This window comes from Buteo buteo, chromosome 23, assembly GCF_964188355.1.
Source record: "Buteo buteo chromosome 23, bButBut1.hap1.1, whole genome shotgun sequence".
NCBI classification, from domain to species: Eukaryota; Metazoa; Chordata; class Aves; order Accipitriformes; family Accipitridae; genus Buteo; species Buteo buteo.
This window is the reverse complement of record NC_134193.1, coordinates 17,913,985-17,941,962: the sequence shown is the minus strand read 5'-3', so window position 1 is coordinate 17,941,962 and position 27,978 is coordinate 17,913,985. Positions and strand designations below refer to the sequence as shown.

The window sequence follows — 27,978 nt, the reverse complement described above, 5'->3', positions numbered from 1 at the left end:
CTGGTTTACTAAGCAGCCCCAGACTGCTCAGGGAAGGACTAACATGTCTGTGGATGATCAGTTTTAGGTCTGAAGACAGTTACAGCTTTTCCTATAAAATGACAAGCCTTTCCTCACCACAACCCATGGGAAAAGGTAGCAAGCACTATCAGCCAGATTTTTTAATAAGGATGGGACAGGTGAGAACCGCTGGAACAAGCACATAACTAGCAAGCCATCACAAAGCCAGAAACATATTTAAAAGCAAGAACTCTACTGAGTGATGGCAGATGAGAGGCCAAGAGGTGAGGAGTAGAAAATAGCCAAGGAAGAGAGGAAACAAACAGAAGGCTCTTCCCTGGGAGGCAGCAACACCGTCTTAATGCACTTGCTGTTCCTAACAGATTGACCAAAGACCTGCTGATCCCAGCAACACTAGGGCAGGATGAGTCGCTGGCATTGCAGTTTTGGGTCTGGCTCAATATATGCCCAAATGCATAAAAAGAAACTCTCCAGGAACAGGGCAATGGCTACAGGCTGCTGCTCCTCCCAAGGCTTGTCTACTCTAGCTGTAACAAGACACACAAAAAAAAAGGGGGGGGGGGAAGACGAGACAATCTGACATGACAGCTGGCAGGACAGAAATCATTTAAGTTACAAAACAAAGGACTTCACTAGTGTTCCCAAAACAGTTTTAAACTTTACAGAAAACACTGACAGGTTTTATACAAGGCTTCTGCCTTTCAGTGGTAGAGCAAGCCCAAAAAGGCAGCAAGACTATTTCAGCCCCTATTTGGGACATGGACACGTTCTGTTTTCCAGATCAGATTGGCAGCAGTACTTGCTGTGCCTCTTCCCTTCTACTCTTTACCCTTTCTTGGTGTGAAGTGGGTGAGGAAATTATTCAGTTTGGCAAAGGCAGAAAGGAGAAAGCAGATGACAGAAATTCAGATCTCTCACGTTTTAAAATAATATTTACTAGTGGGAATAGAAACGAGGGCAAAAAATGGCCAGCTCAAACATCAATATGAAATCTCAGTAATCGTTAAAACTAGTTTAAACCTATTTTTGATATGGTTAAGAAAAGGTCTCAACTTCTTCAGTGAGCAGGCAAGCCTGCCTGTACACAGCAAAACGCACAGCAATGGGATGTAACACCTGCCACCCTCCACACCACGACAGAGAGAACTCTACAAACAATCCTCGTTCCTGCAAACTAATAGAGCATTAAAAGCCTTTCACAGAAGAGGACCACCATGGAAAAAAACGTTTCTGATTACTTAGTCAAAAGACATGTACACATGTGCCTGACTCTAAATCAGCCTTATATCAAACCCAACCTCAGTACAGCATTTTTAAGAAGTGTGTTATAAAATACAACAAACAGATCTGATTTTGTTACAGTCCCATGCTATTCATAAAACAAAAACTGTTGTGTTTTTGTTAACACATGAAAACCAAAATGAGAAATTGAATTAGGTAAAATTTAATCTATCCTCCTGGCTGCAATTGATTTTCCATGCAACTAATGGACTTTTCATCCTTTAAGCAGTTATGTTTAAGGTTTCATAGTGTACTACAGTAAAGAAACTTTCCGCTTTCCCCTCACATCCTCAACAGCTTCTCATACAACTAAGATAACAAGAGCAGAGTTAAATCCTCTACCGGTATCACCATCATCTCCTTAATCCTTTCAGAAGCTTCAGCGAGGCTGTGGGACGTGCATGGGAATGGACTGGCTATCAAACACTGCTCATAGGGATCCAGGAGCAATGGTCCCTAGTTTCTGACCCTTGACACAAACCTGCCCCCTTATCATGACCTGCCAAGCTTAAGTGGTTTCTATCAAAATTAACAAATCTATATGTAAAAACTTGTTATCTTCTTAAGGGTAATGGAAGCAAATGGTTTTCACTTGTGCCCTTGGAGTACATCGGTTTGGGACAAGTCACCACTACTCTTTTGAAGAGTCCTCAGCAGCACTTTCAACCTCACAATAACTTTAATAAGAAAGCTGCCTAGGAATACCACGTGGGGACCTTCAGCTTTAGAAAGTAAAAACAGAAAATCCTACTTTTTTAAAATTTCCCCCACCTCCAGATGAGCTTCTCACTCTGCTCTCCAAGAGATCCACAGTTGATTATGGTGGGTCCTGTGCTGCCTATGTTCTAACAGACTGTCACAGCCTTAAGGTTGCTGTTACCCCATTTGTTCACCTTTAACACGCGGCTTGGATGGTGGCTTTGGTTTTGCCCCATGCTGAGCTGAGAAATGAGACTGAGCTATTTTGATAGAAGACCATTTACAAGTTGTTTCAATGCTCATTTCCCATCCCATCATAAAAAATAAAGATGCAGCCACAGTCTCAGGGAAGCAGACAACAGAAATAATACAGTATTTATTGTGTCAATGATCATGTTCTTAATTCAATACTGCCTATATGGCACAAGTCAAACTACGCTCTAATCCTATTATGCAACTGCATTGCAAATTCGGGATGGGGGTGGGGGGAGTGGTTGTAACACACACAAAAGAGAAAAGTTGCAAAAACAGTCAGGGTAACACCCTTGTAACATCATCCTTTAGCATTCATTTCTGCAGGGAAGAGAGGCCCCAGACGCTCTGCCTGTTCTCCCAGGACTGTGTTGAAAGATCCAACGGCACAGAAAGGAGGCCCAGCACGGCTCGGAGCTCCTCCTCAACACGCAGCCTGGCCGTGCCCGAGCAATACCAGAGGCAGGGGACACAGATAGAGCTTTTATAGACCTAAAAGATCATGGAAGAATTCAGTCGCACAGGAAAGATCAAAATTATTCACATGCATCCACCCACCACTAGGTTTCTGAAAGTTTGAATAAACAGAAAAAGTCCTCTGGAAACTGTTCTTTGATTTTAGAAAACAGAAAATTCTTCAGAGCCACTAAATTCATCTGATAAATACAGACTCTTGATGCAAAATTTCTTCAAATCGGTTTGCCACGAGAAGCCATTTGTAGATTTTGAGATTCCTAACCTATGAATTTTCAAGGACCATTTCTCCACTGAATATTCGAGAGTTGAGCAACAGCGACTTGCGATAGGCCGCGGGAAATCAGCTGCTGCCTTTCGTGCCTCTGATTTGATGAGTTAGCACGGTCCTCCTGGCACGCAGATTATTTTTACTGAAGCAACATCCCGCAACACAAAAGAAGTTGAAGAAGCCTGGACCACCCCGATGGGATGGACACAGCCCCACTAGTGCAGCCAAGGGGCTGGGGCTGCACGGGGGGACCCGTGATGCTGCTCTGCAGGCGGGGTGTGAAGCCACGCCAGGGTGAAGAACTTGCTCGAAGTCACGCCAAGCAAGACTTCAGCCCAAAGTCCCCCAAACCCGGCACGGTGCCTCTGTCTGGCTTTCCATCTGAGCTACTTGGGTCCATACGTTTAACGTTTCAGTGTCTACAAATAAGCATGGGTGTGACTCAAAAATCACATTTTAAAAGCAAATACGCAAGAAAACTTAGTTAAATGAATGCCTGGGGAAAGCAAACTTACAAGGGGATAACCAGAATGAACTAAGAGATTACGTATTAACGCACGCTGAAAATATTTTACGGATGGACTCATCTAAATTTTCTTCCTGAGCCTGAAGTTGGTTTTACCATCCTCCTCTCACGCCCAAAATAAGGGAGATCCTTCCCCGGGCAAAAAAAATAAAGCCGAGGCCTGAAGATACCGCTTTGTTTATGGGCTCGGCAATAAGATCACTTGACATTTTACAACCATTTATGGTAGAGCCGCGCTCCCTTTGTATACTGCAGTTAATGAAAGTCACCTGGGGTCTGGATGCCGCGTACACCACTCGGTTCCCTCGCCCCCCCCGCATGCGAAAAGCCCAACCTAACTAAACCTGGCCAGAACCAAACGTCTCCCCAAGCCTGGCCCCAACTTGCGAGAAAGGGATAAAATTCGTGTCTGGGATGGCGGCGGGGTCAGGCCGTGCCCCCCCCGCCCCCCCGCGGGCTGGGGCTGCTGCGCTCCCGGGGGGGGGTGGGGGGGGGCACGGCCCGACCCCGGCCCCCCGTGGGTACTCACCTTCCAGGTAGCAGCTGGAGGACGAGGAAAGCCCTTTCTTCGATTTGCAACCCACCAATTTCAAGCAAATCTCCAACATTTTCATTTGTTAGAGTTTGGCTTCGGCTGTCTGGTTTCCCTTCCCCCCCCCCCCCCCCCCCTTCAGCTTCTTCTCGCCCTGTCGGATTATCCGGTAAAAGTCTAAAAAACTCTACAAAAAATCCGGCCGGAGTCTAAAAAAAAAAAAAAAAAATCCAGGAAAACTCTAAAACAAAATATCCAGGGAAAGTCTAAGAAATCCAGCGCTCTGAAAACCATTACAAGGGCGAGCCCGAGAGGCGGAAAATCCTGGGGCCCCGCATCTCCTCTCCCGGGGAGTGAACTCCAGCCATCTTCCCTCCTTCCCAACTCTTTTGGCGGGAGAGGGGCGGCGCGGGGGGGGGAGGAAATAAAAAAAGAACAAAAAAAACCCGAGGAAAGCCGGCCAAGTTGGGCAGAGTCACTTCTGCCCGCAGTTTGCGGCAGCTGCCCGCATGCCGGCGGGTGCGGGCAGGGCTGCCGGGGCTGGGCTGCCAACAAAGGGCCCCCTTCAGCCGCTGCCTGCCTCCATGACATCAGGCAGCGAGCAACGCCCTCGCTCCTTAACCCTCCTCCTGCCTGCACCCTGCCCGCCTCCTCTCCCAGCGCCAGAGAGGCGAGGGGGGAAAATCAACAAGTCTACCCCGCCTGGGAGAGCCCTCCTTGGGTTGGGAAGGGGGGGAGGAAAGGCAGGATCGAGGGATTATTCTGCTGCCGTGGTGCTACGCCGCGACTGTTAAACCAAGGGAATTGTAGGCAATAGGCAAAAGTCTTAAAAGCGTCTCATTTCACAGCGTATTAAGGGAACTGTTTAAATACTGCGCCTCGTAACAGGGAGAGGCAAACGGAGAGCTATGCCCATTCGTAAACCGGCGCAAAAACTGCAGGGGAGCGGGAGGTCCTTCCCAAAAGATGCTGTAGTAGCATCTCTGTGATAATTACAGGCAAATGGATTCAAATCTCAGTTGATGCGATGACGCTCGCAGGACTCCTCTTGCACGGCGGGCCAGAAGTTTTCACTCTCCCACTACCTGCTCTTCCTCTACAAACTGTGCCCTTCCCTTGCAGGTTTCTCAAGGCTACACATTAATTACTGCTCTCCACTTTTGCTTTTATAGATTAATTTCTGGCATTAGTGTGTGTCTCCCTTTTAAAACAAGCATCACTTTTGTTATATATATTCTATATGTATATATATTTTATGTATATATTTATTTAAAGGAGATAGCAAATTGGGTGTGCATACAATTGCTTCCCCCCCCCATTCAAAATTCCCCTCACATTTGCTGAACCTCGGGGTGCTTTTGTTGCTTGGAACAAGAGGTGCTCAAGGGTGCAGAGTTCATCAGGGGTGCAAAACAGCGAGGCTGGGGAAAAAGGCCTGGGAAGCCATTCCTACCACAAACTCTACTGCAACATGCGGAGTGCTTGGTGTGTCACACACGGGATCAACAAAGCAGCAAATCTTCATTTTTGTCCCTGAAAACTTCCTTCCACATCTGACAGTTTATTTTGGCAAGGTTACTGACTAGCTAGTGCTCTTTTGCCCTCCAACGTTTTCAAACATTTAATACTTTAGGAGAAACTCTGCATGCTTCAGCATCCGAGGACCATGCCTCTGAAACAGCAAACATTGCTCAGACTCTTTAAACATTATTTTACAGCATTACTCTGCCTCAGTCTTCTGATCCATGGAGTGTACATGTGAAAGGCAGCTTGGAAAGAAATCCTTGGTCTCTCAACCCATACTGAGCTGCAATAACAGTATTTGCATTTTTTTAAATACCACAAGTCACATAATTTCTAGCAGAGACGTAATCACGGTAAGGACAGCATGATGTTCAAAGTGCTTTCACACTTTTTCTCAGAAAAGATGAACATGGCTATCCCCACTTAATACACCAGGAAACAGTGAGAGAACTTAAACATTTCCTCCATTTAGACAGTCCAGCAAAGAAATGAAGCTACAGACCCAGTCCCCCACCTCTGGCAGCCTGCACGTGCATTAGAAAGACAACAATGCAGTTCTCTCCACGCTCTCCCTTCCTCTCTCCACTTCTGGAGCAGGATTTCTACTTTATGGAAGCACGAGAGTTTCAAGAGAAACCAACACCTCTCTACTTGTTCCCTGCCCACCTAACTTCAGATGAGAATGCAACAGAGAACTTGTGCAGAACTGCACTGGGGAGCAGGGAGGGGGAAAGAGGAGTTAAAAGCAGATTTGGAGGAGAAAGGTTATATAAATCACAGGAGGAGCTCCATCATCACCTGTTTAGGCCCAGTGTCATGTTTAGGGAACTGAGATGAAGTAACATTGTAAGAGCAGACCAGGCATCTTGCACACAACTTCTTTTCCATGTGAGGAGCATCCCTATCACACTTCTCCTTCAGCTGCAGCTGTAGGAATGTGGAATCCCCATAGCATTCCCCTGGTGATACAAAGGCTGCCCCCCATGAACTCCACCCAGCCACTACAATTAAGGTTAATACAATGAGCGCCGGCAGAATTAATGCGGATTACATTCCTGATGAACTCCTGGGGTTCTTACTCCAGAAGAAGAATGCCTCATCTCAAATTAAATTAACCCGCTTGCAGAAGAACCTCACTGTAGGAGAAACGCATCCACTTGGGGAGTTAAACACAATGAGCTATCCTGGGATAACTTCCTCTGTAGATAAACAAATTAATTCCCTTTATGTTTCCACACAGACAAGCTTGTGTGGTCCCTCTGGTACAAACGTCATCCTTCAACGTTTCCTCTTTTGTGTCATGGCAAACTAGGCTGTAAATACTTTGAGCAAATACCCTCTGCCCTTCCTACATGCCATGAAATTAACTGATGATACAGAAATAAAAGCCATATTGGCAGTGTGACACAAACTCTGCTACTCTTATGGCTGACATCTATTAATCCCTTTGTTTGCCATATACACAACTTAAAACAAAATGAGTCATGAAAAGCGTACAGCCTTTTGGACTACGGAGTGACTGATGCAACCTTCAACTGGGGCTCTCTGCTGAGGAACGGCAAATCAATTTTGGTTGGGAGCAGACTCAGAAGGTCTCCAGTTCAACCTCCTGCTCAGAGGGTGGCTATCTATCTAGATCAGGTTGTTCCAGGCTTTTTGCAGCTCAACTTTAACCAAGTCTGCTGGGCAGCATGAAACACTTTTTATCCTCTTAAATCTATCCAGTTTTGCCTTGCTGCAAGTTATAAGTGTTGGTTCTCCTCCTTGTGCTGTGCACCTCTGAGAAGAGTCTCTCTGGTCACCAGTTGGGTGGTTATGAGAGCGCTGGGACCCCTTTAGCCCCCTCTTCCCCGACCAGGCAAAGGCAGCTCCCTCGGCCCCAGGCGGCACCGCCTGCTCCAGCCCCTGCCAGACTCCCTCCAGTGTGTCAGCATCTGCTGCAGGGGAAAGAGGGAGCTGGACGCCGTACTCCAGATGTGGCTTCACAAGCGCCAAAAAGAGGGAAGTAATCACTTCCTTCGACCTGCTGGCTCTGCTGATGTTAATGCAATCCAGTATCCATTAGCCTTTATTGTTCATGCTCATACAAGAGCGTAAACCTATTTAGTCAACTGCCTTCACATTTGAGCTTCTTCTAGCAGACAGCTATTTGTTCTCTACTTTCTTAAAGCTACCCAAAATTTGAGGACAGATTTTTCCAAAAGAGAACGATCACACAGATGCATGACAGCAGCAGCGAAAGGACTGGACTCCATGAACAGAAAGGGAGTTTTGGCATGATCCCACAACGTTAGCAGCTGGAGTGAATTTTGTTCGATACCATTAAAAACAGCTTGAGTGCTCGTCACCCATTTAAAAGCAGAGCTTAATTTTATTTTAAAATCCTCTTCTGAAACATGGAAAGATAACAGAGTTTGAAGCCCCAAACACAGGGCTTTTTTTTGATAGGCACGTTCAGCTGTTTCGGGATGGAAAAAGTCACTTGAAACAGAAGCAGCACAAACTAGTGGTTAAAGCAAAGGAGTAAATGAGTGCACCGGAAGAGCAGATTCTTGCTTACAGTTACAAGTTACCCTGTGCCTTACCTTCCTCTTCTGTAAATGCAGCTGAGAATTTCCCCACAGGTGTTAAAGACTAACTCAATGCCAGTTGTAAAGCACTTTGCTGTCTCTGGATGTATGGAGCAACAAAATGTAGAATCACATAATTTTTAAGATGCATTTTTCTTAGTGAGGAGGTTACACATGATATTGGGCATTCACAGGTCACTGTCTTTATGCTTAAAAATAGGTCCATGCCACAGAGCACTGCCATACTACATAGCTCTCTTCTGATGACATCTTTCACATAGTGAAATAACACATTCTAACACCATTACCTGATTAAAAATATATGTGTATAGGAAAATGATCAAAGAAGCCTATGTTGAAATCCATGAATGACCACAGCATGTGCTATACACACAGCTGTAACAAAGCTGGGCTTTGATCCGACAGCAAATGCAGTATTGCCTGTTTTCCTGGGGGCTGGTCCAGCTTATCTGACAGATTCCAGTTTTCCTTCGGGTTTTCAGATCCTCCACCATTAAACACCTCCATCCACTCATAGATACAATCTGCCAAACTTTTGGGAAGATACTGGTGTGTATTAGATTGAGAGGACTAGCAGATTTAAAATCCTGGCTACTAAACTCTACCTTCTTGGCACGTGCAGCACAAAACACTGTCTGGTGGAGTCTTGTAAAACTGTTTGCAATGAATACAACTTCAGTGGGTCGCGCACGTTAAGCCAAGAGAGCTTTACTATGGTATGCCAAAGAAAGCACCGCAGAATGTGAGTCCCAGCTGGGCAGGGTTAGAGCTGAGCGCACATCCCACACCCAGCCCATTAAAAGCCACCTCAGATTTAAGGAACTGCCTCCAGTCAATCTCCTCTTAGTCTCAATAATTGTTCATTGACACCTTGTAACTACTCTAAACCTGAAACTCCAAAAGTGAAAACAAGTCTTCCAGGATATTCCAACGTTCTGTTCTCTGCTTACTTGGCAATGACAGCACTAGACAAAAAGGCAATTACATTTGTGATTTATTTGTAATACCTGCCACGTAACAGGGAGAAGGTGAGAAAAGTCCTTGTTGGTGTTTGCAAATAGAATGACTACAGTAGTCCATTAAAACCTTCCATGTTTGTTCATGCACTTAAGAAGAAAGCCCAAGCAACCAAAATACTGAAGGATCTCTGACTACCACCTATTTTGGTGATCGCTAGGAATCAATAATACCACTGGCATTAATAAAGTATACCCAGACAGGACTCAGGTGGTTTCACTGCTCTGCCCAGATACCTTGCTCAGGTGAACCTTTGGGCCTTCAGTGATGTGTGTAATGCCACCCCCAGTTTCTCCAGCACTGCCCTACCTCAGAAGCACTTGGCTATTGTCTGTTTTTTTCCAGCTTTTTATGTAGACATCTCTGTGTTTCCTTTTCATGTACAAAACATTTTTATAAAGACCAATATTCTACCTTTCCGTTGAAGCTCTTCTCAAAATTCAGCTGACATTTTTACAATAGCTAGTTAAAATAGCATGTTAAAAACAAAAGCCTCTTGCTACTATTCTGACCACTCTACAATAGACATTATTGTAAATTAAAAAAAAACCAAACACCCACACATGAATTTGAACAAAGGCTAGTTAACACCTGAGGGCAAAGAGTGTTTTCCTTCCTTCAGAAACCATCTAGCACAGAGCGAATGGCCCTGCAAGAGCACAGAGAGATATCTGCACATAAAATGAAATATTAACACTTCAGGAACTTGGACTGAGCAAGTCCCACTCTCACAGGAAGAAACTTTAAAAAAAAAAGCCAGGTTACAAAAAGTCCACTGGACACATCAACAGAAAAAAATTTTGCAATACAGCATGTGCATTTGTTGTTTTTTCTCCTTGATTTAACAGATGTTTGTTATTTGCAATTTTCATGAGTGAAGGACTCAGTTGAGAAGTGGTGGGATTTCAGAGAGGGGATGGTCAACTATTTGAAATTCCTTTCAAGCAACAGGGCAGAATCCTTTTTAAGGTAGTAACAAGGCAGAGGGTACTATTAAATTCCTGCAATAGCGGTCGGACTTCACCATACTCATGTAAAAAAGCAAGATGGGTTGTGAGCTCCACAGGGAATTGCCTGGGGTATTAGCATTTGAAGCCTGCAAGGTTAAATCCAAGTCCAAAGGGGCTCTTCACAAATCACTGAAAAAGTTTTGGCCCTCTTCCATTAAAAGCTTTGCATCTGCAGGCAAAGAAGAAGAGAGAGGTATCTTGCACTATTCAGATCTGAAAAAAATAGCAGCTTACCTTAAAGACACAAAAATCGCACAGACTCCTACTTACTGCAATTATTTCACTTCCATTACCTGGGCAGTTTATTAATGTTGCAAAAGAGGGAGTGGGGACTGAGAGTTTCTATGCTATAGGCAGAGTCACATCAGTTTAGGGATCCTATTGAACTTCAGTATTTTCTGCCAGACCAGGGAAGAGAGGGCTTACAGACAGCCAGGACACAATCAGAAAAGATACATACTTGGAAAGTATCAGAAAATAAATTTTAGAGAGGTGTCTTTGCCAATACTGACTCAGATCTTGAGTGGGAACATTTCTGTATTTCTTTTAAATGAAAAGGCAAGGAAATGCAGATAAATAAGTAAAGTTAAAACAAGAGGTTAAAACGGGGAGCTCCCAGCTGATGACTTCACGGGCTATCTTGTGTAATTCTGAGCACGTCCACAGGAAGAGCCAGGAGGACCAGTAAAACGTGTTTTAGTCCTGACAGTACCTAAGTGGTTAATTTCTTCCATTCAAGAGCTGAAAAATCTGCCAAAGCAGAAGACCAGGCCTAAGAGATCAAATTACACATGAGGAGGGGGTGGAAGGGGAGAAGAAGAAAAGAAAACAAGTATTACTGAACCACTGCAGCATTAGACCCAGCAGGGATTAGGAGGAACATGGAGGATGCGAGGTTTATCCAGCACTATCTGCACCGCAGCTGAAGTGCCTGTAAACACACAGGCTTGGTTGTTCCCCACCTCTCGTCATTCCCATTTTGGGACACGGACCTGTACCGAGCACCTTAACTCTGGCCAATATGAAAAACCTTTTGTGCATCAGCTATTGAATTAATATTACTGCAACAGTTGAAACTTCTTTCTTCCACTTGCTCTCTCCACCCAAGCCATGCAGCTGTGCTGCATTTTCTCTCCCAAGCGGAGAGTTTAACTTGGGGCACAGCCCTATGAACATGTCCAGCACGCTCGCTGCTGCCACAGGTACAGGAACCGCCAAAGTACTTGAAAAGCAAAGGGAAAAAAAAAAATCATGCATAGCAGACACAAATAATAATCTATCAATAAACAAATAACCCATCAAACCTAGTAGTAATTCAACCCCTTCGCCTTAAGGATGAATATGCAAAGGAGGTCTCACGGCAATATTAACATTTTCTCAGCTATTTCGGGGCAAGTGAGGGCTCCCTACCCAGCCATACATTGCTCCTCTAGTCCACACTCACCTAAGCTGTTTCAGCATCGAATCCAGTAAGGATTACGATCATTTTCTGAATTGCAGAAAATTTCAAGTAACACACACAGCAGACAAGGATAAATTCAATTGCAAAGATCATTTTTCTCTAAGGATCTAATCCTAAACAGAGTTCTGCTTTTGAGCAGTGTCAATATCGATGGACAGAAACCTTTACAGGATCACAGCATACACATTTCCTGACACTGTAATAAGTGTATTTTTTTTTTAATTAAAAAAAAAAAACCACACACCAAAACCCCCCCAAAACCCCAAAACAGTGCCTTCCAATCAGGAATTCAAACCTTTGCTAATTCATCCACAGGGAAGTACATATTATTTTGAGAAAGTAGAAGCTCTTAACAATATAAATTAAAAAAGCATCTATATAAAAGGTGCTATATAAAAACATCTGCAATCATTTGATTTAAATTACAGTATTTATCCACCCTCAGTATCTACTCTCAGACTCCCTCAGATATGCAGGTGAAGTGCATGGTGCTCCATAGCACTAATTGCTTATTATTCCCACTGTAAGAAATTAAATATACACTCCCAGAAAGAAAAAGCTTCCAGTTAATTAGAACTGCCTGCAGCAATGGTTCCCTCCAAACAGTTCAGCATTTTATTTTGTTGTCAGGACACAATATAAGAAGTTTTAAGAGTCCTGCTGGGACTATGACGTAAAGGCAGGACCAGTATTTTCTCTTGTAGAGACTGGGGCCAACAGACAGAAACTTCAGACAGAAATAAGTTATTTCACTGTGAAGAAAGGCACATGTAAAAATGTATGTATACACCGTCCTGGTCCAACTGCAGCAAGGATGCAGAAAGGGATATCCATTTTACTCAAGCACTGCTGAACGTAGACAGATGCAGTTCCAAGTGCTAGACCTAGTGCTAAACTGTCACAAGGGTTTAAAACACTGTTTTTTTCAATCCCTAAACATAAAAACACATTGAAAGAAGCATTTTAATTTGAACTTTTTTGGAAAAGCTAGGGAATATTCCCTCTAGGTTGCAACACTGAGACAAAGCAAAAGTCTGATGCTGAATTCATCAAGGGCAAAAGTTCTTAAAGTCTTTCTGGATTAGTTTCCTTGGTATGCTTAGAGTATAATGCTTGTCATATCAGGATTTAGATTTAGAAAATGGCATGAGACTGTGGAACACCTTCACGTTTTCTGCCTTTCCGGGTAAAAGAGGCAAGACAAAGAAGGAAGGTATAAAAAAAGAAATCAGTGCTACTGATCTCCAGTAACCCCAAACTCTGCCTCTCCATGTATTTTGAGAAATCCAAAGTTCCTTTCTATTCATTCCCTCTTTACCCTACCTGCCCATCATTAATCAGAGCCATTCACAGAGCAGATATATTACATGTGGTCTGAGGTTTACAGCTGTTGGCATGAATAAAGATTGTAGATTCTGTCTGCCCGCATACCAGACAGAAAATAAAGAAAGTGCGGAAGTATAAATGAATAGCAACAGTCAGCACCCTATAAGCTATCCGACCCTGCTCCACACAGGCCCTATCGCTGCCACATCCTTCATTTCAGGCTTAGCTGAGTCACTTCACCGTTCACAGGGAGAGAAGTAGATTTTGAAGACCTGCACAAATGATTAAAAAACCCCAACTTTTTTATTTACCTGCCACTGCTCTGAAAATTTGCACAATGGAGCACGAGGGCAGGAACCAGAAAAATGCTATGGGCAAGCATCGAGATTAGTTGGGAAGAGATCACGCTGACACGGAGTGAGGGTCCTCAGCCAGTTAACCCCTTCGAAATCCAGAGTGCCTCAGTCTCACCTTTCCCATCTTCACCCTTTGTTGCCACCAGTGCTCCCACAACCGTGTGGTGACCCAGTTCAAGAATGTGAAGACTCTTCTCACTACATGTTCATACAAATAACAGTGCTGGCCTCACGAAGGGGCCAGGAGAGCTGTTTCTTAATTCAAAATACTGAGAAAATAATCTGTACTAGCAAGTACTGAGTTGTATGGACAGCTTAATCTTACCAATCTTTCCCACTGAAAGATCTACAAACAAATCCAAAAGAAATAAATACAAATGTAGAAGTGGACCAGATATAGATGCAGTTCATTAATCATTCAGAGACCATCAAATGGACCACAGAGTCAATCAGTGCTGGAAAACCTGCTTCCACCTGAAATGGAAGTACTTCAGCCAGCCTCGAGTAACTGGCTGCGCTCCAGTCTAGATCTAGGGAAGGCAATGCCTCAAATTCCTAGAGAGCTTACAGATACCCAGATATGCAACAGTGCTGCAGTAGAGGCAACACTCTCTGAAAACACAGCTTTGTCAGAAACCCTTTCTTGGGTAGGAAGTTCCTCTGTAGCTCCTCTGTAAGCCTCTCCTGATTCTGGGGGTGTTCCATGAAGTTCCAAGTAGAAGATAGCACCACCCCCTTGTAATTAAATTCACAGCTTTTCCTATTGCTGATCGAACTCCAATCCATATTGAAGTCTCATGTCAGTGATATATGGATCAGTTAAACTCCATGTTATTTCTACAGATTGCAAGCCTCTGGTACAATCTTTTACTGTATTTTCTTGTTCTTACTTTTTCTGTGAAGGAAAAGTCATGCAACACTCCCAGTAAAAATAAACAATACCCAGCACTTTCTGAAGTTGCATCTCTCTCCCCATGTTGCAAGAGGAATGGAAAATACCACATATTGCCCAGGTAGGATACAATGAACACTCCTTCATTTGACTTTACTAGATGGTATCTGATATAAAAATTTGGGTTTATCTGGATAACACCTGAAATGTAGCGCAAAAAGCCCAGACTTAACTCCACTAGTCCAGGGTATATTCGAGACTCCCTGTGCAAGTTCCTCTGCCCAGCCAAGTTAGATAACGTTATATCAAATTATTACATGAATAAAGACTAAAGCCTATAAAGTAAGTGAACAAACAAAAAGCAGCCTAGAACATGTACCACAAAAGGAGAAGGAAGGCTCTGGCTTGAACCAACAAGTGGTGGGAAAATCCAGAGCGACAGCCAAACTGCTTTTGTTAGGCCATGCGTCCAGATTTCCTCCCTTCTCTTGGTTCAGCTCAGTCTTTGCAAGTCTCACGACTGGAACGTGGCCAGAGGATTTTCACAGGGTGAAAGAGCTGCTGTGTTCCCCCAATCCCTCCCTCCAACATGCACTGCAGTTAGGGTGCCAGGAGAACCTATTTTAAAATTAATCTTAAAGCAGAGGAAGGTTTGGAGAAAGAAACACGACTAGAAATCTCCAGCAGCTCTGGAGTCAAGGGGGGGATGAAGCCAGTGCATCGCTTCATATTGCACGGGTAACAGAAGATACTGAAGAGGTAATGCAAAAGGATTTTAAGCCATGTAACATACCATTTATAAGATCAAGAAAAAGCACAGAGGAAAAACCCCACAGACTATGTCACCTCCCATTTTTTAATTGTACCTGAAGTGTTCTATAAAGGATGTCACAACGTCATTGGGAGGATTAGCAGGTTATTGTTTTGGAAGGAGCTGATAACAGCTTGGTTCACTTTTTCTTACATTGTCAACTCCTCAAACGGGGTCTGGATTTTAAGATGAAAATATTTTTAGGAAAACAAAAATATATTAAGGGAAAATTAATCATTCAGCTTAACCATGTGCTCTAGGAATAGACATGCCACAGTTTTATTTCCAACTCTTCTTTAGATTTCGCCTGTAATTGTAGATAAACAATCATTCAGCTTAACCATGTGCTCTAGGAATAGACATGCCACAGTTTTATTTCCAACTCTTCTTTAGATTTCGCCTGTAATTGTAGATAAACCAATTCCCTGACATGTGGCTCTATTTTTTCCAAATGTAAAAGATTTTCATGCCACCTGGCTTCTGGACAAGCCAACTACAAATGAGGTCCCAGCCTCGAGATCCACTGCTAGAAGGTACTATACGAATGTGAAATGTTCAGTAACACACCCAATACACTAACTTCCAGTCTATAAAACACATTTCTCATGTACTTTGAGGGCACTCACATTCTTTCCATCAAGTGGAGCTGCCTTGTGGCAGCATGGCTATGGCAGAGGGCAGGATATAAAGACTCCTGATGTTGAACTCAATGCAGGCTTTTCACAGGGTGTGTTCAATATCAACAACACATCCTACACAATCTGCGGAAAGCCTGCACATGCAGAAATTATAACAGACATGAAAAGGAGCTAGATCCAAGGATAACAGACCTTTTTTTTCCCCCCTCGCACAGAAATGCTTCGTTTGTATCCAAGAGAAAGAGGAGGTTTTCCTGTGTCGGAGCACCAAGAAGCCTATCCCATGGGGGAAAACCAGGGGAAGGCGCATATCTCAGATGACAAGCTGTTCCACATAAATGTGCTGGGACTCCCTGAGGTCTAACACAGACGGAGGAGTAACAGAGCTCTACAGCCCAACGATCAGAGTGCTCCAAACCACTTCAGTCTTGAAAGCTGCGAGGAGTCAACAAAGTTGCAGTACCTTAATTGGACAATACAAAGGCTTCCACAAATGCCTGTTAACACTCATTACTGCCCTTTTCTGAATCCAGTCTCTTCAAGCTTCTTATAATATCATAAGAAAAAGCAAACATGAACAGCAACGAGGAACAGCCTATTCTGAAACCACTTCCAGGAACACGGATTGTTTAAACAAAATACATTAAGTGAAACCATCTGTATTAAGGGTCAAACGCCATCTGAGGCTGAATGTACAAAAATAGCCATTTTACAAAAATTGGGCAATTAGCCCTTTGTTGTTTTTGTTTTTAATACGAATAATCAGTGGCATGGAGGTGTGACCAAGGGGGTAAGCTTGAACAAGGAATTTAACTCTGCAGCTCCAGAGCTTACAGTACCAAGAAAACATTCCTATTAATCTTGGTGCTACCCTCCCCAGTGTGCTCAGAGGAAGGTTTTCTCAGTCCCATTCACCGAGCATCCTACTACTGAGCAACGTGCGGTCGGGCGCAGGGGGTTAGGCAATTGTCCCTGGCTCGCTCCCCGTGGGAGGGGTCCTCCCTAGCACTGCGTCAGTCCCTGGAGCCAGACAGTCAGTTGATCTGAATCACAAGGGATGCTGCTTTCACAAGACTTGCTGGCAAAAGATAGGTGACAGAAGAGGTTCAGGGAAGGAAAAAAGGCAATTTAAAGTTACAGAGTGATCGAAGATGTGTTTTAACCCGTTTCGGCAGGGGAAGCTAGTGCTGGAATTTAGTAGGATTCAAAGATGGTTGGCCATGGCTAAGGATAATAAATACTAAGCTAAAATATTCAACATTTATATGAAGTCTGCAAACAGGCACCCCATAAGAGACTGACACATTTTACTGTTTCAAATATATGTTGATCCTTTCCCACCCCAAAGGATTCATACAAGTCTCATCCAACTTAACTGAAATCTAACTTTAATCAGAGCAGCATGGAAACCACAGTGCCTCAAAGCAAAGTCAACAGCAGCAGATCTTGGACACTAAGCTACTCAAGTATTTATTTAGACAATGTAAATTCTGAGCTGATATCACTATACAAAGGGGGAAAGTGCCACGGAGGGGAACCTGCCCTCAGAGATCCTGCTCACTGCAACAGAGGGAGATCACCTGCTGTGGATTTTATAATGTCCAATTAACTGCAGAAATATTTCTGTATGTATCACTAGTGAAGTTAGACTGCAATCAAATATTGCAGCTGCAAAGGCAAAAAATCATTAATCATTTTTTCTGGAAACCAAGCAGAGAGTGACGATGGAAGGGAAAACTATGATTCATTTCTTTTCAACAAAACTGCCAGCAAGAAGGCCAAAAGAATACCAATTTTTAATATTTTTTTTAATTAACATTTACATGCTAACATGTAAATGCCTGGCAGCTAAGTATTTAATGGATCCAACATAAATGCAAATGTCAGCTATCAAAAGTCAAATTGCACAGATATGATGTAATGAAATAGCTTTGCTTTATGGGAATGAGGTCACAGGTTTGAAATATGGCCTTAGGTGTAAAAAAAAAAAATCTTTCACAGACATTGCAAAACTGTAATGCAATTACTTGCCTAAGTCTAAAATTTTACAGATATTTAAATTCGACTCTAAAGATATGAGTCATCAATTTGCATAAGCATTGCTGGGGACCATATCACTCTTCAATCAAAATGAACTAATGAAGCTTTCATGGTCTAAATGTAATAGCTACAGCAAGAGAGTTAAAGCTAAACTATAACACTGAAGTGCATGTACACTGCAGTCACAAAACATTTTTATAGTCCCGATAATAAAGTGCCAGATACTAGACATAGAAGAATACATAGGTCAGCATACAACCCAATGGAAGCAAACTCAAGGAATAGGTATATTCAGAGCGAATTAGCAAATACTGGGGAACTGAAGGCCCAGAGAGGAATTCCATTACATTCGTTCAAACAATCTGCAGTTTGAAATGAGCTAATCATAGACAGATAGTGGCAAACCTTGGTAGTTCAAAGATTTTTTTATTCAGCTTTGCAGAGCAGGATGAGGCCAGGCTGGCGGGACAGACAGGAACATTCATTCAAAACACTTCAGCCCCCTGTTAAGTAACGCAGGTACCAAGCCACCCCAGCAGGACTCTGGAGGGAGCCCACAGGCTGAACTGCCCCGCTCAAAAGACCTGAACAAGTGGGAAAAGCCAGGTTTTCTCATCTTGCTTCATTCTTGGCTCTCCAGAAACTGGTTCTTTTATTTTTGAAAAAGTCACTCTGGAGGACAACCTTACCTGTAAGGGACTGCTAGCTTTGATGCATCTTACTCTGTCATGCTCAGATAAAATCAACAAAGTTCAGCACCTGAAGTTGCATTACAAGTGCTCTGTGTCCCAGCAGGGGAAAAGCCTACCCGGAGGGGAAATTTGACAGGGTTTTCTTCTATGTTCTACTACCTCTGCTGGGAGGAACAGCCTCAGTCTGTTGGCCTTGTAAATGAGGAAAACAGGCTCTCAGTTCTGAAGCAAAAATAATAGGGATTCAATAGGGAACATATGAAGCACAAGACATTATCTTTGACTTCACTGTTATGCCACTGTATGGATACTTTTTCCCTCCAGAAATATATCATAAAGATAATTCATCTGTGGTTTTGAGGCACCCAAATACTACAGTGGTTAGCATCTCAGAAAGTTTTCAAATAAACAACCAATGCACCAACAGTATCATAACAGACCTTGGCTATTTCACCTGCGATAGGAACCAAAAGCATTTTAAGAGGAGCACACCTAATCCCTGAAACAACCTCCTGTGAATCAACATTTGGTTTCAAGGAAGGAGATACCCCATATCCATTTTGTCTAGCTGTGGGTGGACGTGAAGAGAAAGAGCAGTGTCCATTAACAGCAAACCTCCCCATGGTGGTGGCACCAGCAAGTGCTTCTAACACCCCTTGCAACCCAGCTAGGATCTGGGCATGTGTTTACAAACCACACGATGGTTCCTTAACAGGACCTTGTCTTCCCAGGGCAGATGAAATGGCGCAAGAGCAATCCCAACACAGCTGCATTGCAGTAATAGCATAGCTTGTGATGCTGTAGAAACCATCCCAAATCTGAAGGCGGTTGAAAACGTTGAGGAAAAGGATGAGCAGGGGCCAAACCAAGAGGCTGCCCCCCGCCTTCCTTCCTGTCCCTCCCAACAAGTTATTCACTAACATACCAAAACACACATATCAATGAAGAATTCATGGAGATTCCCTGAATACCAAAATACTGAGTATAATGGCAAGCAGAACTAGCTTAACACCCTCTTCCAGTTCCACACCCTGCCCCGGGTGGATCACTCTTATAAAGCTCCACTTGTATTTACAGCAGCAAAGTCCTTACTGAACCCCTTCAACACCAATGCCTTGGATGAATGCAGACCATCTCTAAACAGAGCAGTGGCCACAAATGCTGTATCTTTAAATCCATCCCCATTTCGTTTTCCAAGTTTCTGTTTGAGCCGTTACAGCTCCCTCAGGACTCCACTGACTCACTGCATTTTCTGGATGACGCAAGCACACTCTTCTGCACAGCTTCAAAACAGGCTCCAAACATTTCCAGTCAGAAACTGGCCACCAAAGAACCATATAAATCAGGTGTCCTTCCTGAGCAGGCATCAACCCCGCAAAGTGGGGAGCAAACTTCAGTTCCTATCCTTATTGGAAATGTATTAATCACTGGCACTTCTGCTCCTCAAGAATACTTCTAGGAAAGCTTAAGTTTCCACTCTGAAATCCTGTGGAAAATAGTTTGCTCCTGACTGAACACCTACGAGAGCTGGCCCACCACTTCCTCTCACCCATCCAGCTCAGCCCCTTCTCCCCGTCAGTTTGAGGCTCCAGTTCTGTCGTTGAGTGTTCATGCAAACCTCTGCTCTCAAGCTGCACCCTTTCAAAGCACCCCACAAATTGAAAATCCCTCCCAAGTTCTCTACACCGGTTTCCCGTTTCTAAATTCTACCTGCCAGGAAAGGCAGGCAGGTAAAGAAGGAGAAAATCTGTTCCGGGAGGGAACATTTAGGGAACACTCAAACAGGCCGAGCCCTTGTGCCAGTGGGTGGATTCTGCGAAGAGACCTGAAGACACCACGGGGACAGATGCGTGCAAAACCACTGGATCAGGGAAAGCATCTTCCATGACTCAGGGCTGAACTCTCTCTTCCATTTGAATCCTTCACTCAGCTCTTCATGCTCTCCCAATCACTGCAAGTCAGCAAACAGACCTTTTATGTACATTTTTTCCTACAGGAATGGTAACAAAAGCAAAATAAACACTGGGCTTCTGACTTATGTTTGCTGCTTGATAGCAAAGGCAGCTGAAAAATTTTGGTTTCTGCTTGTAGCTTTCAGCTTTTATCCACTCTGAAAGATTTCACTGTGATAAGAGAACTGGAAGTGACATCAAAATGTAAAACTGAATAATGAAGTGGAGAAAAAATTCAGAGAGAAAGATGCAAATGTCTTGTTTTATCATCTACACTAACATCAGTAACACACATCTTAAGAAAAAGGCATCTTTGCTAGAAAGCCTGCTTATTCCCCTCAAGACAAGTTAAGTCAGATAAATGTCTAAGACAAACCTCTTCACATTTCACTCTCTACAGCCTGCAACACACAGGCAAAATCTTTTGCTAGCAGAGGGTTCCTGGCTACTGGCTTGCAGGGTCAATGCAGGCAGTCACAATGAAGGCAGCGTCATCAGACCTGCACCTAGGCAGGCAAGGGATGTACAGGCAGCACCTAACATTCATTTTCTCACATTGCAGAGTAACACAACCAGTGCTGTCACAGACATTGCAATATCTGTGACCAAGAACACGGAGCCATCAGGAAAAGAGCAGGCAGCAAGCAGGCAGAAGGACTAGAGCACGTACATGCTAAGAAATGCAGGATGGCTTCACATAGTTAACCCAGAGCTCAGCAACCAGTGCCCTGGCTCCATTCCTACTGCAAAATGATGACTTAGAGGATATTTGCAAAATTAGCTTTAATCCTTATTTCAGTCATTCAAAAAAAGCACACACAGCTTAGCATTCTGTGTATAGACATTGGGAGTTTTATATTGAACCATATGTGGAAAAGGTATCTAGAGTATAACTATACTCAAACAACTGTATTTAGATTTAGATTTTTTTAATTGGTATTTGCAATATCCTGGAATGACAGAGAATTGAGGATCCTGCCAATTCATGACAAAAAGAGCTGATTTTCTAAACAGACAAATATACTCAGTTTTAAACTGTGAACCGAAAACTGTATACATGGCACGCTTTTTCTCACAATCAAATTACTGGATATTTATCACATTTCTACAGCTAACTAAATTTCTTTTTCTAAATTGTTGTGTCTCCTAGTTCACTCTTAAAGCACAGAGAAAAGAAATGAGCCACAAACATAGAACTCTGATGCAGGATTAATGTATTGGTGTAGGAAATGGGCCAGCTTTCAAACTGCTTGAAAGCTTGTTTCTTCCAATCAGACCGGATTTGCAGCCTGTGAAGCAAGGATGCACTAAGGACAGCGATTAGAAAAGTGTCAGGAATTATGATTCAGAGCGGTGAATCACCACCAGCTCCCCTGGGGGGTGGGATTTGGGATAAGCATACCGAACTGTAGCCCTACACAATATTACACAACCCTGGTCAGCAAGCACAGACATCAGGATCGTTTACTTGGAGACAGAACTCAGGTCCTCGTTCCCAATCCTCTCTCCACAGCACAGCACAAGGCGTCTGCTGCTCTTGCTGAGTTGTTTCCACTTGCAGCTTGAGGTTTCAGTTGCCCAGAAGCCCACACACCAGCACGGCCCTGCTGCCAAGCACGTGATAGAGCCCTGGCATGGAAGTCGTACTTGATCTTCTCAAGAGCTGTTTGTTATTCAACAGCCACAGATTAGCCAACTTTAACTTCACACGGGAAGAGTGGCGGTGGTGTGCTTTACTCCACTCTTTCCATTTCAGACATTACCTTTATACAGCACAGACTTTATGCTTGCCTAATAGTTTTATCTTTAGCAAAAGCACATCCTGAGCTCAGACATCACACTTGGCCAAATAATCCGTAACACTTTCAGAAAGTGCATTTTGACCCACTGGAAACTCAAATAAGATGACTTTTTATTACGGTCCTTTGAATCACGGATGTGCAAACAGGGAGAAAAATTCTGCAGCCCATATTTGAAGACAGCCGATGGCTTTTTGCTCAAGTAGAAACTGTGGAATTTGGCCTGTGGTGCTTTACCCAAGAAGCCATCCAATCTCATGACTAAGTGCATGCGAAGCAATGGGGGTGGTGGGGAGGAAGAGACACGCAGGAAGATGGAGCTCTTATAGTAAACATCTGAGCTGTCTGGAATAAAGGCTGTGCTATTAAAATGAAGCCGCTGCTGGTTTTCCAGTATCTTTTCCTCTGTTTATCTCAGTTGCCATGGATCTCACTTGAATCATCTGAACAAATTACATACACATGTCCTGGGCCACATTATTTCCACTCGCTCCACAACTCCAGATCGACTTTCACTCACCTGGCAGCCGCTCGTGCCAAACAACGTCATCACGGCTAGCAACGGAGCACTGCTTCATGGACATCGCTGATTAGAAACTGATGTCAATTACTTCAAAACGGCTTATTAATATTTCAGGAAATGCAGAAAAGAGGAAGAACACAGAAAAAATGGCATCGCGTTATCCTTCACAACCTGGGTTCCAAGTGGGTTGAGTCTCCAGTGTTGACACGACCAAGTGCTCTTTCGGGTCAGCTGGAACAGACCAGCTTTGAGCTGCAGAAGCTGCTCCCCTGCTCCTCCAGTGTACCGGCATGAGCGAGATTGAAAGGAATGGATTCAAAATTCAGCTCTCTGGCACATCAAGCCATCTAAATAATCCAATATCTCATCCTTTGACTATGGTCATGTGCCAAGTGTCCCAAACTAATTAGTTACACAACCCAAAGTCAGATACCAGCCTACTGAAAGAGAGCCAGACTGTGCCCTTGGTGCTGCTAATCCACAGCTCTCAGAAATACACTTTATTGTGTTGGAAACTCTGAGCTCCCTACAATAACCCTGAAGCATCCTAAACCTTCAGTAATAAAGATCTGTTTTCTGCGTATTACTCTCTGCATCAGAAGATTTACAGTAGGTAAGCGTGCCCTACCTTAAACATATGGCATGAAAACCAACCTATATCACTGGTGCCATGTCAAAATTGGGAACGTGGAAGATTTCTGCCTCTCCTCCCCCTTTTGTCCTCTCCAAACCATTCAGAATCTGAAGCCGAGAGCTGATGCTGTCTGAAAGCAGCAGCTGAAGCAGCACTGCAGACAGTATCCTTTGCCCAGACAGAGGATATACTGCTGCTAGAGACATAAAGACGGCTTAGAGAGACTGCTGTCCTCCAATGCAGACATGCACACCACAAGGAGAGGCTGGTGCATCTCAGGTTGCAAAAAATCAAAAATCCCTCAGAGTTTGTGTTGGGAATGACCTTTTGTCTGGAACTAAGCAAGATGGAAATATAAGGGTATGGTTCTCGTAGCCTGCAGAAAGCCTGGATTTCTCCTGCTCACCTGCTGTCCAGCCCTCAGCTAAGTGAGAAATCTAGCTCAACCAGCCAGCGGTGTGCGGGTACCTGTGCTCCCTGGTCACACAGCTCAGAAACGGAGGTCTCGCAATGCTGAAAATGGAAAATCATTTTCTATAACATCAATGCTCCCCCCCCCCCCCCCCCCCCCCCGGGAATTTAAGAAACAAGCAAAATCCAACAAGGAAAATGCCATTGTAATGTTTATGTTTTAATCAAAAGCTTGCATTAGGTGAGGAGCAGGCCCTACATCAGAATCTCTCTGTTGCCTTCAGCAACACCATTAAGCTGGTTTATTCTAGAGGAAACTAGTCTTTACCAGGTATTCTTTCTGTCTTTCTTATAATCCTGGGATATAGCTGCAAATTAGAAACATCCAAGCAAAAAAAAAAAACAAAACCAAACCCCCACACCACTAAAAGCATTAGTGCTTTGCCTTTACTCTGTGTGGCTCCACAATTCTGCGCTGAACTGAACACTACACAAATTATCTCACTTTGTAGCATACCAGATTTCAGAACCCCAGTAAATTGGTCCCAGATTCTTGAGATTACCAATTTGCTCCAGGACTGTATCTGCCAGAAAGGTTCTCCTAGCACCAGCAGCATGAAATCCACTAAAATAGCTCAATACTAGATGGGTTCATGAATGTTTCAACAGCCAAAGTGTTGCCATACAGAAGCACAGGAAGAGCAAACTGCTAATTTTTTATTTTCTTCTACTGCTCTGACATTCTGGGAGAATTTTACCAGAGTTGAATGGAAAGAGAAGATAAAATACAGTGGAATGAAAGGGTTAAATGTGCAATAAAGAGAAAGAAGGGGGAAAACAAATATGTGCAATTTTGGTAGCCAAAATAAATCCCAGCACAGACAGACATGATGGTGGTCATTTTCTTCTCAAAATACAAGCCCCTCAAAGCAAAGGATACACTACAAGACATCTTTTGTGAGCTTTACAGCGTGATTCATTCAAACATTTGCACCAGCTTTTCTTGATCACAGAAGATAAATGCAAAAAAGACCTACAAAGTGGGACCTCAGCACTTCCACAACTCAGACAGCGATTGGTCTCTGTCACAGTAATTGTATCTACTGTCCTTTACTAGGAACTGTATTTGAAACCTAGATAATGCCCAACATATGATTTTTCAAAGAAAAAAAAAAAAACAACCTCATCCTTTTTTATTCTTCAACCTTAGGTAGAGAGTACAGAGAATACAATTTCTGAGCACTACCAGGAAATTCAAACCAGGCTGTGAAAAGAAGATTTCAAAGTTTAAGGAAAGACCTGTGTGCCAGGCCCATCAGAAGAGGAATGGCAAGATGGAAAGCTTGCAGAAAGCCTGACCAGGAGGGCAAGCACTGCCCAAGTCCTGCCCTGCAGAGACATATCTACAACCGCTCCTGCCAAATGAACGGCCCCCCAAATCTGTCTGTCTGTCTGCCCCATGAAAAAAGCAGCTGTCTGGGGCTGTAAAAAAGACATGAGAAATGGAGAGTGACTGCTTTCAGTCTCTCCTCGCACCCATCCCTAAGCTCCCTGGCAGGCTCTTCTCTCCACAGTGCAAGACATAAAGCTTCCCCCAACACCTATTACTTTTTGGCCTTCCACTTCAGGAAGATATGCTGCGGTTAATCCAGCATGACATATATGCTATACTGACTAGCTCTTACTGGGCAAGAAGGTTGACAGATGAGTTTTCGCTGCTTTTCCCTCTATTCCTGGATTAAATTTGGCCGCAAGTTATTAGGTATGGCCTAGATACCACACGGACAGAAAGACAGCTCCCAGGAAACCTGTCTAAAACATATCTTCTTCATTTGAAAAAAAGGCCAGCTAACAGCTTCACTGCCTAGAACAAATTAGCAAAATCCTCACTGGCACCTGGATTGTGCCTTTGTATGCATCTATGGAGAGACAGAGCAAGGTGGCCTGAACAGCCTTTAAGAGGCTGCTCACAAGGTGTGAACGTGTGGGTACGTGTCACCCCACTGATAACCCCCAAGCAATGCTCCAGCGATGGAGACCTGTCATTTACCATGTTTGATTGCTCCACAAAAAAATCCTACCAGCGCACGATGTTCCAGGGAAAGATTTAATGGGAATTGATAACGTAGCATTTAGAGCAAATTGACATTGGAGAGCTAGACATCTACATCTCTACCTCACATACAAATAAATTCTTATACACCAGTACTTATTTATACTGAGATTTCCTGCGGAGAAGCACATACTAGTCAGTTAAGTTCAAACCTTCATTTCACCGGTAATGGTTTTATTTTGAAAGACTGTCACCAAGTGGCAGAGCTACGAACCGCTGTGCTGGGGTCAGCAGATCACGCAACAGCATTTGGGAAAAGCAGAGCCACGAATACACCATCAGTTGAAGTGACACAACCAAAAAATCCACTGTCCCGGGATGCCCAGTGCATCTAAGCACACTGATGGAAATGTTGGGATAGATCATGGAACAAAACCAAAATAAGGCATGAAAAAAATTATCTCAAAAGGAAGCTTCAAATACTGTGAGGTTTGTTCTTTCAGTATAAAAACTGATAAATTCAGTTTCTGATCCTTTCCTTTGAAGCACAAAAATCATCAACAACAAAGTCTAACGATGCTGTTTCACATGAAACACCCTGGGGGCTAAATAGAGGCACAGAGGAGAGGCCAGTCAAGGATGCAGCTTAAGACAATAAGAAGGAAAGACACAACCTCGCACTTTAATCTACAACTTGAGTCAAAATGCAATGTTTTATACCTGACATGAAGTGATATAAATTATTTTTAACTATTATACTTAGTGTTTACCCAAAGCACTAAAAAAGGCAATTTTTAAGAATACATACATCCATGCAAAACAGGCATTTGAGGATTCATCTATTGATCAAGCTGGAGCCTGGCTGGCTAAGCTGTTAGCAAATGGCACTAACAACATCATGGGGATGGGAGGCTCCTCAGCTGCATCAGGCACACCACGATCCATGTAGGAACTACAGGATCCGTTTGTTTCATCCCATACCTGTAAATAATCGTCTGCAACATAACAGTAGCCAGGCTGTGCTTTTTGTTACTCCTCCAAGCAAAAAGCCCAAGTTTCTCTTTTAAATTGCTTGTAATCTTAATTCATTTGAAGCTGTTAATTTCTCTACGCATAACTGAAGGTGAGTAAAGACAAGCAAGGCCATTTCCAGGAATCACTAAGATTTACATCAGCAACAACCAATCTTTGTGAGTCATTGCTTGATATAGATTAGCAGAGCACACTGATGGAGCACGTGATACCCAAGTAGACTCTGGACAACTGGCTGTCAATGCTTTAGAAAGAGCTTTGAGATACCATAGCTAAAGCTAAATTAGCTCTCTGGGTCTGAACTTTCAGCAAATGAAGCTTGTGGAGATAATTTAGGCTACCTGTGCCTGCCTTCCTGTTAGATACTTGCCTTCTAATTTGTTTGGGGAATAAACCAAGTTAGTTTACATGGAACTTTCTTTGCACTCTCTACTCATTACCCAGACATCCGTAACAGTGTTAAAGATCTGGGAAAATTTTCAAGAGTAAATTGGAAATAGTGACTTTCTTGCAAGCCTCCCAGTACATAGCTGATGTTTATTTAGGACCGCTATAGGGTTTTCTCTTCAATCAGCAAAGTTTCTCAACTCTGAGAAGTTCCAGAGATTTGACAGATTTCCATCTTCTGTTGCAGGCTGGAAGACCCAGCTGCAAATGGTCTGGATGGCTGAGGATGAATGTTCACCGGCTGCCTGGAGGAGAGGGGACCCAGGCAGCCCACAAAGTATTTGCATTGAACAAAACAAAGAGAAGACGGTGCCACATTTCTTCTGCAACTGACAGTCTTGTTAGAAACAGTGTCACTTGAGAGACAGGAAAACAACAAATACGTAAAGCAGAGTCTCTACGCTTCTGCTGTAGCTGCGCAACACAATTTGGAAAACAACACAATCTGCTATGCTGAAGCATGTTACCTCTTCCAGCACCAGCATACCTTCATCCCAGCCCAGCAGGGCCAAAAGCAGGGTGACTTAGCTCCCAACACACGCTGCCCTTCAGCTGCTTCCAGCACCTGCGCTAGCCGGCTCATCCGTAGGGTACACACCGTCCTGGTTGTGCACGTACACACCGAACCCGTGCTCAGGGGCACCGACTGAGACAGGGACACGTGCAGTTTCAGGAGGTTGTGTACACCGAGAAACTTGACTTATTCCACACA

The 27,978-nt window shown here is 43.6% G+C and overlaps 1 protein-coding gene across 2 annotated transcripts in view; it reads right to left on the bottom strand.

Annotated features, from left to right (window-relative positions):
* ABL1 (ABL proto-oncogene 1, non-receptor tyrosine kinase) overlaps positions 1-27,978 on the bottom strand; it is an 82,753-nt gene that overhangs the window by 29,642 nt on the left and 25,133 nt on the right. Inside the window, exon 1 of one of the 2 annotated variants that reach the window (XM_075055969.1) lies at positions 4,054-4,726. The exons of the other annotated variant lie outside the window; for it this stretch is intronic. Coding sequence (XP_074912070.1) covers positions 4,054-4,138 — 85 coding nt within the window. The 5' untranslated portion in view covers positions 4,139-4,726. Of the gene's footprint in view, positions 1-4,053; positions 4,727-27,978 lie in introns of those variants that run through there. 2 annotated transcript variants of the gene reach the window in all.